This window comes from Heterocephalus glaber, unplaced genomic scaffold (genome assembly GCF_053883595.1).
Source record: "Heterocephalus glaber isolate CG9 unplaced genomic scaffold, H.glaber_assembly_v1.0 deba00000896, whole genome shotgun sequence".
NCBI lineage: Eukaryota > Metazoa > Chordata > Mammalia > Rodentia > Bathyergidae > Heterocephalus > Heterocephalus glaber.
Genome location: NW_028258170.1, coordinates 8875468 through 8888301, shown reverse-complemented (window position 1 = coordinate 8888301; position 12834 = coordinate 8875468). Strand labels below are relative to the sequence as shown.

At 48.7% G+C, this 12834-nt stretch overlaps 1 protein-coding gene and 1 pseudogene across 1 annotated transcript; both read left to right on the top strand.

Moving 5' to 3' along the window:
• The first annotated feature begins 4074 nt into the window (after positions 1 to 4074).
• Positions 4075 to 7975, top strand: LOC101725786 (C-terminal-binding protein 2-like; annotated as a pseudogene).
• A 271-nt stretch (positions 7976 to 8246) lies between these two features.
• On the top strand, positions 8247 to 12502 carry LOC110347629 (uncharacterized). Its single transcript, XM_087207865.1, has 4 exons — positions 8247 to 8564; positions 9644 to 9831; positions 10945 to 11057; positions 11300 to 12502. Exons 1-3 carry the CDS (start codon positions 8502 to 8504, stop codon positions 11021 to 11023), a joined length of 330 nt encoding a protein of 109 aa, XP_087063991.1. The 5' UTR covers positions 8247 to 8501; the 3' UTR covers positions 11024 to 11057; positions 11300 to 12502.
• Positions 12503 to 12834: the final 332 nt, after the last annotated feature.

The window sequence follows — 12834 nt, the reverse complement described above, 5'->3', positions numbered from 1 at the left end:
TGTGAGCTATTAAATATGATATATTCTTCAGTAATTGCTGCTCATTCTAGATTTTCTATGGTGGACAGAGCAGTGGCTCACTGCCACTGCCCAGCAACATGAGAATATTGTCGCACATAGCACTTGCATGCAAACAAATAAAAATAAAATTCAAAAAATAAAGTAGATTATGTGCTGAATTCACATCACTCATTTTTATTTTGAAGTACTTGGGATAGCGCTCAGGGCCATGTTTATGCCAAACAAGTTGCTTCTGTGTGCAGACACATCTCCAACTCCTTCTATTAAATTTTGAAATGGTACTGCCCAATTCTATAGGCTGTCCTCGCACTTGCTATTCTCTTTCCCGTATCCAGCTGCTTGGGAATACTGGTGTCCATGACCATGTATGACTGCATATCACACTTGCCCTCTTATAAAGCCTATACACTGCAAGTGGAAACGTTATAACTCTGCTCCTTGTGATAAGAAATAAGCCACTGTATTAAATTCTATTCACTGCAGTATGAAAAACAACGAAAGGCACCTGGGGAAAAGGGACATAAAATTCTGACATTAAAAAAGCCATACTTTTTTTTCTTCCAAAAATTGTATCTGCACCAGTCCTCTGTCAAGTAGAAACCTCCCCAAGTATAAGGGCACATGATGCCCTGGCAGATCTGCTGCCTGTTTCCCACCATGCACTGTACCATGAGAAGCTGACCACATGAGTCTGTCACAACAGCTGGCTTCTGGTTGTTTTACCTAATAAAATGTACCAGCAGCAATACCAAATACAGAGAGAAGGGAAAGGCAGGATACTTATTCTGTTTCCTCCCTTGCCTGTTGCTCAGTCCTCACTGGGTGTTGGGAGTGTGGGTTCCTTGTCTCCCTCGAGGCTGAGCTGCTTCTGGGGATCTCCGCAGTCAGCACACAGCAAGCTCTCCGTGAGTCTGCACTGGGCTGTGCACAGAGCCAAGTGCTATGATATTGCATGTTCCTATGACACCAGGATTGGCCACAGAGATCCCATCAGCCTGTGTGTGGGTTCAGGACAGGGGCAGCTCTGTGCATCAGGCTTGCATCTGCCTGAAGAACCCTTGCCTGCAAGGTAGAGGGTCTCAGTCTGTCTGGCTCTGCTTGACTTGACTATTGAATTTTTTTGCATTTGTCAAAATTTCATTGCCCTTTTTAGTGTTTATAATTTGAATAGATTAAATTTAATATGATAAAATTGTACTGTTTATAATTTGTTACATTATTGTTATTAGTACACGATTGCAGTACATAATGATTTAATTCATGGTGAAGTTGGTCCATTTAAAGTGTAAAATGGAAATTAGGCCCTACCTGGGTGCATTATGGTGGGATCTACAAAGCATAGATTTTGTCAAAGTTGCTTCTATGCAGCACACGGTCTCTGACCCCAGGCATTGCCACCCGGAGTCCTGACTCTTCCTGGATGATCCTTTCTTCATGGCAGTACAGTGGGTATCAGTGCACAGTGTGAGAGCCTAGCAGCATCTGGCCAGGATGAGGTGAGTGTGTGCAGTCAGGGAGGGGGCCCAGGACAGCCTGGTGCAGGTCATGAGGTGTGGGCCATCCATGGAGACTGATAAGATGGTTTCTGCAGCTTTTATGGGCACAGGCTGAGGCGTGGGGCTGTCTGCAGCTCCTACAGCTTGGGAAGGATTCTTGGGGAGAGAGCAGGACCGGTCTCACTGGAACAGGCTTGTCCTGCTCACTGCCCAGCTCACTTTACCGAAAGGTTCCCACCTTTCAGTAAAGTCTCTGCATTTAAGTATCCAATATTCAAGGGAAGGCAGCCCAGACCCTGTGATCAACCACCCAAGCTGGGTAGCCCTGCAATGATGGTCATTCAAGTGACACAACTGCAGTGAGTCACTGGCCTCCCAGGGAGAAGCACCTCTGCTGGAATCCACACCCATCCACAGAGGTACCAAAATGACCTTAAGCTCTAAAGGTAGTCACCCAGAGCACAGCTGTAGATTTTGGAGTTTGCTTTTCAGAAATGCTTAGAACCTTCCCACCCTGCCTGAAGCTGGATGAGGTGCTAAGCCTCTGTAATCCCAGTGCTCTGGGAGGCTGGGGCGAGAGGACCACACATGTGAACTACAACTGGGCAGTGTCAAAATTTAGAAACAAAACTTGAATAGGCCCATGATGTAGCTCAGTGAGAAGGCCCTGAGTTCAAGCCCCAGTAGCAGAAAAAATTTAATGACTACTCCTCTGCAGTGTGCATGGGGCAAGGCTGGACCCAATTCTAGGAACCTTCAGTGCCTGGTGTCCAGAATGCTCTGAGATTTCATATTTTAAAATTTTAATAGAGATCTAGAGAATATTATTCATTCTTCAAGCAGGAGAAGTGGGTCTGTGCTGTCCTGTTCCTCTGTGCTTTGCCATGTGACAAAGGACAGTTTGGATGAATTGTCCCTTGGATGAACTGTCTCAGTTACCCTGAGAGCCTGTAGAGCTCAGTATCCAGATCCTGAGAGGATATATTCAATAGCGTATTTGCGGCCATCTCATTTAAAAGGTTACAAATAAGAATTTGAAACAATGCAAATACCTGACATTAGACCAATGTCTACATGATGGTAAATCTCATCCACAGTGTATTGACTAAGGCACACACTCGAGAGAAACTACAAAAGCGTTGTGTTGGTAAAAACTTTCATATTTTCCTTTTAAAATTTTCTCCATGACAAAAATATTAAACTTATATGACACAGGCAGCTATTTCTCAGCCCGGTTACACAAAATCAAAACAGATAACACTGAAAATTGAAGGACACATTTTGACAATCCTCACCAAAAGCAAGCAAACAAAAAATAAAACAAAACAAAACCCCTCACATACTCCTTCAAACAACTACTTCAAAATACACTTTAACAACTTCTAAGTTAGGCTTACACAAGCAATATAATACAGCAGTTTCACATCAACTATTTCCTCAGGAAAAGAAGGCCTGTACCACATAAACACATGTATAAAAACGGTCTCCGCAGTGTCATTTTTCTCAACACTGGAAGCAGAACAAGTGGCCATCAGCAGATAGATGTGGAACCGTTCGTGCCCCATCCACGCAATGGCCTGTGATGGCTCCACCACTGACAAGAAGCAGCACACAGGAAACACAGCATGGCTTATTGCTTGGAGAAGACCTGCTGAAAACATTTATGCTGAATGGTTATAGCTCCACGCCCTCCAGTAAAGGCAAACTCTCCACCAGGGACACAAAGCACATGGTCAGCTTGGGACAGGAGGACAGAAGGGGATAGCAGTGGACACAGGAAAGTTCCCACGTGATGTGTGAATGTGCTCTGCATCACATTGTTCTTCATCTTCATGTGATGATCTCCACCAGGCAATCACCACTTGCTGTCTCTCCTCACACAAGGGTACAGGAGCACATACTGCAGTTTGTGATTGAGTTCAGTAATTATGTACGGAAAAACATTCATATGCACCTGAAAGTTAAACCCTCCTATGAATGCCTCACTCAGGGACAACCAAGGGTTGTAATTTGACACTTTTATATCTACTAAGGAAAATTATTATGGAAGTTTTTAGATCATCTCCATTTTTATTGGTATTGAAGTCAATCCAGGAGAGAAAATCATCCTAAAATTTGACAAATCTCTAAGTGATGCCATTGAACATTGTGTCTAGAGAGAGAGTGGACCCTTTGGATGGAAAGTTAGACTTCCCACTGTGGCTGCCCAATCTTAAGCATCTACATATTTCTTGTGTTAAAACTTGTATTTCAAGGAAGGGGAGGGAGGGGTATGGAGGGAGGGTAGGGCGGGAGGGGCAGGGGCGGGGAGCCGGAGAGATTAAGTTTTTGTGTGTGTGTCCCTGTGTGCCTGTGTCATTTTAAGGTGGCTCGGGAGTGGCCCGGAGTTGCCAGCGGTGGCCCGAGGAGCTAGGGACGGAGCCGGGAGCCATGCCGCTCTGAGGGGATGCTGCCAGCCACCGCCACGGCCACCGCCGCTGGGTGGGGTGGGAGGGGCGGGAGCCGCCGCAGCCGCCTCCCGCCTCCCGCTTCCCAGGTGGGGGCCCTTCGACGCCGCCGCCGCCGCCGCCGCCACCGCCGCCGTGGACGCCAGCGGCCCCGGACGAGGGTTTCATCACCTTAAATGGTTTTGAACCAATGAAGCTGTGTCCCCTTAAAGAGACGGACAACCCATCGTGTGAACCGTAGAGTTTGTGGACAGATTAATATTGGGTTTGTTGTGCCCAGATTGCGAAGTCCCCAAAGACCACCAGGAAGCCGTTTCCGATGCAAGCACATGAGGGTCGTTTATTCAAGCTCGAGCAGGGCCTCTCAACTGTCACCGACGCAGCGGGTCAAGATTGAGAGCCCCGCATTTCAAATTAGCGGGGTTTTTACTAAAGTTACAGCAAGCTTTGGGGATTTTCCATTTAGCAATCACATGATTGGTTGGCATTTAGCAAGCATGAAGTGTATACTTCTGATTGGCTAGGCCCATTGGGGGTTGAGGGGTGATTACGTATAGGTTTTACTAGGGCAAAGAGGGACAAAGGTTAGTGGCTGACTGTCAAGTACTGGCAGTCAGACACAATGGCTAATGGTCACGACCATTATGTACTGATGGTCGGCACATTGACAGATTGTTTTACAAATAGGGCCCCCCCCCCGACTTTTATTTCCTGGGCAAACAGATGGTTGAGCAATTAACTTAAGAACTTTGCTTTGTTACAGAGTGTGTCTTTTGTCCCAGAGCAAGTACATTTCAACCATTAATAATAGAGGCTAGGGGAATAGTGGCTTTTAGCAAAATGGAGTCCCTTTGGTCTCACAGGTTCATAGTGGCGTAATGCACGCAGACTCCTGCGAGTTCCCTTACGTTCTTAGAGGACCACTTTGCCTTTTGAATCAGAGAGTTGCAAAGTTCGATAAAGAATGACCCTTGTGGATAAGCACAAAGTCAAACGACAGCGATTGGACAGAATTTGTGAAGGTATCCGACCCCGGATGATGAATGGCCCCTGTGAGACCAGAGTGACTCCATTTTGCTTATGTGAGACCAGAATGACTCCATTTTGCTTTGTCCTCTCACATTAATGATTAAAATGTGCTTGATCTAGGACAAAAGACACAATCTGTAACACAAGATTCCTCAGTTTATTACTCAGCCATCTGTTTGCCCTAGAAACAAATGTCCCGGGCCCACTATCTGTAGGACAATCTGTTAATGTGCTGACTGTCCACACAGGGTGGTCGTGACCATTAGTCAGGATGTCTGCTGACCATCAGTACGTGACAGTGGGCCACTAACCTTTGTCCCCATTTTCCTTGTAAAAACCTATACGTAATCCCCTTCAACCCCCAATGAGCCTAGCCAATCAGAAATCTACACTTCATACTTGCTAAATGTTAACCAATCATATGGCTGCTAATGACCAAAGCTTGCTGTAATCTCAATAAAAACCCTGCTAATTTGGAATTCAGGGCTCTCAATCTCGATCCGCTGTGTCGGTGACAATTGAGAGTCCCTGCTTAAGCTTGAATAAACGACCCTCGTGTGCTTACATCGGAAACGGCCTTCTGGTGGTCTTTGGGACTTCGCAACCCGGACACAACACCCCCTGCACCCCCGGACCCTGGTGGCGCTGCTGGACGGCAGAGACTGCACCGTGGAGATGCCCATTCTGAAGGACCTGGCCACTGTGGCCTTCTGTGACTCGCAGTCCACACAGGAGATCCACGAAAAGGTGTTAAACGAGGCCATGGGTGCTATGATGTACCACACCATCACCCTCACCAGGGAGGACTTGGAGAAGTTCAAGGCCCTGAGAGTATGATCGCTCAGATCGGCAGCAGCTATGACAACGTGGACATCAAGGCTGCTGGCGAGATTGGGATCGCTGTGTGCCACACCCCATCCGCAGCCGTGGAAGAGACGGCCGATTCCACCATCTGCCGCATCCTCAATCTGTACCGGCGGAACACGTGGCTGTACCAGGCACTGCAGGAAGGGGCGAGGGTACAGAGCGTGGAACAGATTCGAGAGGTGGCCTCAGGAGCAGCCCGAATCCGTGGAGAGACACCGGGCCTCATCGGCTTTGGTCGCACAGGGCAGGCGGTTGCTGTTCGTTCGAGCCAAGGCCTTTGGATTCAGCGTCATATTTTATGACCCCTACTTGCAAGATGGCAGGCATAGAGCGATCCCTGGGTGTGCAGAGGGTCTACACCCTACAGGATTTGCTGTATCAGAGTGACTGTGTCTCCTTCCACTGCCATCTCAATGAACATAACCACCACCTCATCAATGACTTTACTATAAAGCAGATGAGGCAAGGGGCATTCCTAGTGAATGCAGCCCGCGGTGGCTTGGTGGGTGAGAAAGCCTTAGCCCAGGCCCTCAAAGAGGGCAGGATACGAGGGGCAGCCCTTGATGGGCACGAATCTGAGCCCTTTAGCTTTGCTCAGGGTCCATTGAAAGACGCACCAAATCTCATCTGTACTCCCCACATGGCCTGGTACAGTGAACAAGCATCCCTGGAGATGAGGGAGGCAGCTGCCACTGAGATCCATGAGCAATCACAGGACGCATCCCAGAAAGCTGAAGAAACTGTGTCAACAAGGGATTCTTCCTCACATCAGCTCCTTGGTCAGTAATAGACCAGCAAGCAATTCATCCTGAGCTCAATGGTGCCGCATACAGGTATCCACCGGGCATTGCAGGTGTGGCCCGGGGAGGACTTCCTGCAGCCATGGAAGGCATTATCCCTGGAGGCATCCCCGTGACTCACAGCCTCCCCACAGTGGCACATCCTTCCCAAGCTCCCTCTCCCAACCAACCCACAAAACATGGGGATAATCGAGAGCACCCCAATGAGAAATAGCAGAGAATACTGAAAGGTAATCATTTGGATAAACTTGGGACCAAGAGACAGTGAAAAATGGATGAACTAAGAAAAGTCTTTGACAGTCTTTTTAACTGATCCTGGACATACACATCCTTGATGTTGCAGTGCTAAACCTACAAGAGCTAGAAAACTGAAGATGTCTGCTTGTGGAAGTGCTGAAAGACTAGGATGTGACTTAGTAACGACCAACTTCTGTTATTGTGTGTTAAGTTTTTCGTCTGTGCATCAAATCACAAAGAATAAATAGAGCTTTTTCCTTTACCAGTCCCTTGGACACAGCAGGTCCTGAGCACCTTGCTCTAGAATGCTGCATCAAGAGTTCCAAACATCAAAACAAAAAAATGTTAAGAGGAAATCCCCATCTTATGACTCTAGTCCCTTTGGTCTACAGGGGCTTGTTACCTCTTTTTATTAATAGGAAGATTAAATTACTACAAGATGGGGAGAAAACTGCCTGTTAGACATCTGCACGAATAGGATTGAAGAGCACAGGCTCCTGTACAGAGAGGTGTCTCTCACATCTGAACTGCATACTGAGCACGCAAGTTGGTTGTTAGTTCAGTAGTGCCCTCTGATGATGCAAAAAAGAAAAAATTATTAAGTTTCACAAGCTGTTTGTACTCAAATATATTTTCTCAGTTTCAGATCCTCAGCTATTTGATTGAGCGGAAAGTCTTGAACTGTAAGGGCTCAAGAAGAATAATGTTGCATTTCCTTATGTCTCAGGAAACACTTTTTATGGTAACGTGTCAGATTGTCTATGAACAAACCCACTTTTTTAGTCATTGATAAATTCTTTTCTTCACGTGATATTTTATACAAGAACACTTCAGGTGTGTTATTAGCTGTAACTGATTTTAACAAACCCTATTAGATTTGTATCAACTAGTTACATGTTCTATTCATAGTCTTTTGTGAATCATTGCCTTTTTGTTTAAAAAGATGGCCTATTTTGAGCCTTTGTATAGGTACATTCCTGTTTTTGTGACAAAAGAAAAACTCTAAACTGTCCCAAACAGAAAAATAATGGCTATCCAGAAGTATGTTTTGTTTTAGTGTGAGCTACTAAATGGTGTTACTGTATGTGTTTATTGTAAAGGTGGACATTTAGCGTTCAGTGCAGTTTTCAATAAAAAGTAATTAAAATTTGTAAAAAAAAAAAAAAAACCAAAAAACTTGTATTTCAACAAAGTCTAAAGTCACACACAGCTTTTCTAATTTTTCACTGCTGTTTCTAAAGAGGGCACAGATTTGTTTCACTATGAAAGGAAAGAGGTCTTCTTATTAGAGTGGGAGGCTCAGCTTATGGACCCCAGCACATGACCTCACTTCCTTGGCAACAGGTCCAAACAGAACTCGGAACAGTCTAGCGACGGCGGCCTAACAGTCACTTGGCTGGAGAGAGTCAGCAGCGAACATGCTGCGCGGCTTTCCCAGGCCTCGAGGCCGCAGCCTCAGGACCCCGCCCAGGGAATGCACTTGGGGATGAGTGAGAGGATGGATCACTGAGTCCAGACGCTCCAGGCCACTGGCCAGGAACCTTCCTGCCCTCGTGGGCAGCACAGGGCAGGTCTCACCAGACCCAGCGACCACTGGCCCTGAGATGAGAGGGAATCCAGGGCAGGTCTCCCTAGGTCTGACCACCAGACCGTTGGAGCAACTGAAGGTAGGACAGGTCCCTTTAGGCCCAGCCACCACTGTGAGTGCCCCTAGGAAGTGTGTGAGGGGAAACACGTTCCTGGGCTAAGTTCCTCCTGGGCAGGAGCAGGTGGTGGGAGGCTGTGAGCCTGGGGTCCTGTCACATCTCACCCCTGACAGGGCTGGCAGGAGGAGAAGGCCACTCCCCACTGATGATCCACAGCCTCCAGAGCCATCTCCTGTCCTCCTGGGGTAGAAGCCTGTGACGTAGCTGTTTGTGTTTGGGGAGCACAAGGTTATCTGGGGCAGAAACAGCACAAACTATGAGAAGGCAGAGCCTCGTGCTTCCTGCCAGCTGCTAGGCATTGTCCCAACAGAGCTGCACACAGGACATCAGCCTGGAGCTGGTCACTGGGGCCTGTGCGCCCTGTGCTGTGACAGACACTGGGGCCGCAATGACAACAGGTGCCAGCTCAGGCACAGGGTGTGTGTGTGAGCAGAAGGGACTTTTTCCTGAGGCCACAGGGGGACAGAGAGGACCCTCGGGGGACAGATAATACCTTCACCTCCTCCCTGCAGGGCTTGGTAACAGTGGGCCAGGGTCCTGCTCTCAAAGGTATCCAGGCCCCATGTCCTCCAAATCCACATCCTCTCTGCTCAGCCTCATGCTGACCAGGGGCAAGGTCACTGTCCACATGCTGGGGGAGAACCAGGAAAGGGCCGTGGACACAGTGTCACTTCAATCCTGCCATGATTGCATTCAGCCATTTCACCTCATCGTACCTCCTGGCCCAGGCGTCCATGTGGCCGGTTCCTCATCTCTACCCTGGGAGGGGTCTCATGACTCATGGGTTGCTGCTCTTCACACACAGAGTTACACACAGTCTCTCCTCAGCTAACAAGCTGGCCTGAAGGGCTAGTCTTTCTAGGTGTCCCTTCTGAAATTTAACTTTAAAATAAGGATCACTTTCTGCAGGGTCTTCCTGTGCCCTCTTGATAGGAGCCACTATGGACAATTCAAAGTTTGACCAAGGCTTAATCCTCAAACCCTCCTGATGAGTCATGTGTGGGACCCCAATTCCATGTCTCCCCACTGTCCCCTCACAGATTGGAAATCAGGCGGCCCAGAGCCTGGCAGAGGTCTGCACAGTGAGGACAGCACAGGCAGGCGTGCCGCACACCCTGACAGAGCCCCCGGAGGAGGCCTTCCTGGACAGCTGGCCCATCGATGGGCCCTCCTTCCCATGCCCCAGAGGGGCCTGCATTTCCTCCCCACAGGAGGGGATGGTCGGAAGGTGAGTTCCGCTCTCAGCCGCACAGTGGACTTGGCCACTATGGCTCCAAGTCTTGGAAATGTCTAAGTACCTCTCTCAGCCTCAGTTTGCCACTTTGAACAGTGAGGTGTTGAATGGATGAAATTCACAGAATCACTATAGGAAGGAATGCAGTCTCTACGGCAAGTGTTGACCCTGGCCTTAGCTCCATGGAAGACCAGCTGTAGCAGGTGTGCTGATTTTCAGGGATGAACTTCCATCCCCACTGGGAAGTTTCGCTTCACCCTCACTGACCCCTGTACTTGTGGGGAGTTTTTGGGTTCTGTGTAAAGGAGATTGGAGAGTCACTCTATAGGGTTGGGTGTACCCAGAGCAGGAATCGTTTGGGGATGCTAAAGGACCTACCCACTCACATATCACTGGGGAGCAGATGGGTATATCAATCCACGAACGCACATGAAGACACACTATGTGGAGACAGTTTTCTAGGCATTATTGATGATTCTTTAAGAAGAGATGCAACCATTGCATCTCTTTGGGCTTCAATGTTATTTAGGGGCCACAAACTCACCCAGGCAGCAGGAAAGATATGCCTCCCTTTATGGGACATGTGATTCATCCTGGCCTCCCTGGATGTGGATACACAGCAGTGTTGGAGGAGGAAAGAAGAGGCACAGACACTGGGCACCACATTGCTACGTGAGCTAAAAAAAAAAAAAAAAAAAGCCTGAGGACTGAGGAGAGGCAGGGCAGGACAGACATCTACTGTCCCTCACTTCTCAGGTAGTTATGGAGCAGCAGCCCTGTGCCCTTGAGTACAACCACACAGCAGACACCAGACTCTGTCCTCATGGAGCTGACAGTGGGGACAGGCAGGGAGACACTGTGTCAGGCTTCCCTGAAGAAGGCAGAGGTGGTCACACCACTGAACAAGGGCTCCCTCCCACTGAGCCTTCTGTCAGGCTCTCAGGGCTGCTGGGGCCAGGACTACCCTACTGGGGGTGGGAAGAGAGTGGGGCTGGAGCATGCGCAGACTGGGCAGGAGGCTCACGTCTGTCCCCGAATCTCCCCTGGGCAGGTAATATGGGAGGAATGGCCAGGCCTCTCACTCTGCCTCCTACCTGCCTTCCCCAGCTCCGTGTCCTCTGTGCTTGGCTCCTTGCCAGAGCTGCACTCCCAGGAGAATCCCCCAGCTGAACTCCTGGCCCAGTGAGAGCATGCTGAGCCCACTGAGGCAGAGCCCAAAGGTGAGGAGGACTGGGATATGGGCCTGTGGGTATGAGGGAAGGGATGGGCCTTTGAACACAGCAAAGCTTCCAGGTGCTGGGGTGACCCAAGAACACCGAGACTCTCTCAGTCACTGGGTGGATTTGCTTGGGGAGGACTTCCTAGGGCTGAGGTGGTGCACAGAGCTTTCTTTGAGAGGCAGTGGAAAGGTTTCGCCCCAGGAAGGGACACAGATAGTTGGTGATCTTTTCTTCCCTTCCAGCTGCAGGAGCAGCTCCAGCCCAAGCTGAAGTCCCAGCTGCAGAGCCTGTGCCAGCTCTACCTGCAGCTCCCTCCCCAGCTCTGCCACCGCAGCCAGAGCCAGCACCAGGAACTCCTCCTCCAGCTGCACAGCTGATGCTGCCGCTGGTGGCTCCTCAGCAGGTCTCAGCTCCTGACCTCCCACTGGAGCCAGCTCCTGCCCCACCACAGCCGTTCCCCTCCCAGGCAGATTTACTTATTATTGCCTTTATTGTTGCCCTTATTTCCCAGAGGTATGTCAATGCTAGAATTAATTATAATATAATTTAAGATTTTAGTGTTGTTTAAAACAATCAGCTTGGTGGCATGAAGTGCCTTCGCAGTGTTGTGCACCCGTCACCACTGTCCAGGTTCAGAGCATTTTCCTCAGTGCTGTATCCGTGAGTGGTTTCTCCCCTCTCCCCTGCTGCTAGTTCCTGGCCACCACTCATTTTATGTCCCTGCAATTTATCTACTGTACATTTTTCACTTCAGGGTAATCAGATTTTTCTATGGCCACAGAATCTTGGAAGGGACAGATGAAAAAATGCTAGACAGAGCCCACTGCTTTCTCATTCATATATTCAGTAGAATAGCCAGTAATTCTTTTCAGACAAGAAGTACTTATTACAGTGAAATATGGAATCCAATACGAATGAATAATATCAGGACCTAGTGACCCAGGGATCGTGGCTTCCCCCTGAGGTGCTCCCCTTCCTGTGTGCATCTCAGGATTCAGGCTGTGTCTCACATGGTGGGTGAGGGTGTGTCAGGCCACAGCTCCCCTGTCATCTCATGTACACACTGGGGACATGGCCCCACCATGCTCCATTCCTCGACACATTCAGTGGCCATGATGCCATATTTGTCTCAGCAAACTCTGCTCTAGACAGTTTCCAAATTTTCCTGCCCATTTCAGAGCTGAAAGGAACATCTGCATCTGTAGCTCTCACTTTTTAAGATGGAATCCTGACAGTGGAGCCTCTGAGTCACAGTCACAGAAGCGGAGGTGGCGACAGGGTCACTTCCATGCGGGGGAGCAGGGAGAACAGGTGGAGCACACAGTTCCCTGGGCACAGAACTCCAGGGTGACCTCTAGGAAATGCAGCTCTTCTGGCTTTCAGGGGGAACTTGGTGATAGCAAATCCCTGCTGACATTGCCACAGGGAGGAACAGGACAGCACAGCCCCACCTCTCATACTTGAAAATGGAAAACGTTCTCTAGATCTTGATTAAATTTCATTTTAAAAATATGAAATGTCAGAAAACCTGCATACCAGGATCCGAAGGTTCCTAGTGGAATTTGGTCCAGTCTTTTCTTGTGGACACTGGAGAATTCTCTGGATGGAACTATTTTACAAGTTAGTAAATTTTGTTTCAGTTCTGGAGTTTGAATCCAGGACCTTCTTCCTGGGCTACATCACCAGCCCCTTTAAGTTTTTGAAAAATATTTTGACACTGAGTATCTCTATGTAGCTCAAGTGCCCAGCTCAGCCCCAAACATGTGTTCCTCTTGCC

Coding starts and splice junctions, on each gene's coding strand:
- LOC110347629 (XM_087207865.1), top strand. CDS start 8,502: ATGAGAGGGAATCCAGGGCAGGTCTCCCTAGGTCTGACCACCAGACCG. Junction 8,565..9,643: donor GACCGTTGGAGCAACTGAAG/GTAGGACAGGTC, acceptor GTCCCCTCACAG/ATTGGAAATCAGGCGGCCCA. Junction 9,832..10,944: donor CAGGAGGGGATGGTCGGAAG/GTGAGTTCCGCT, acceptor TGCCTTCCCCAG/CTCCGTGTCCTCTGTGCTTG.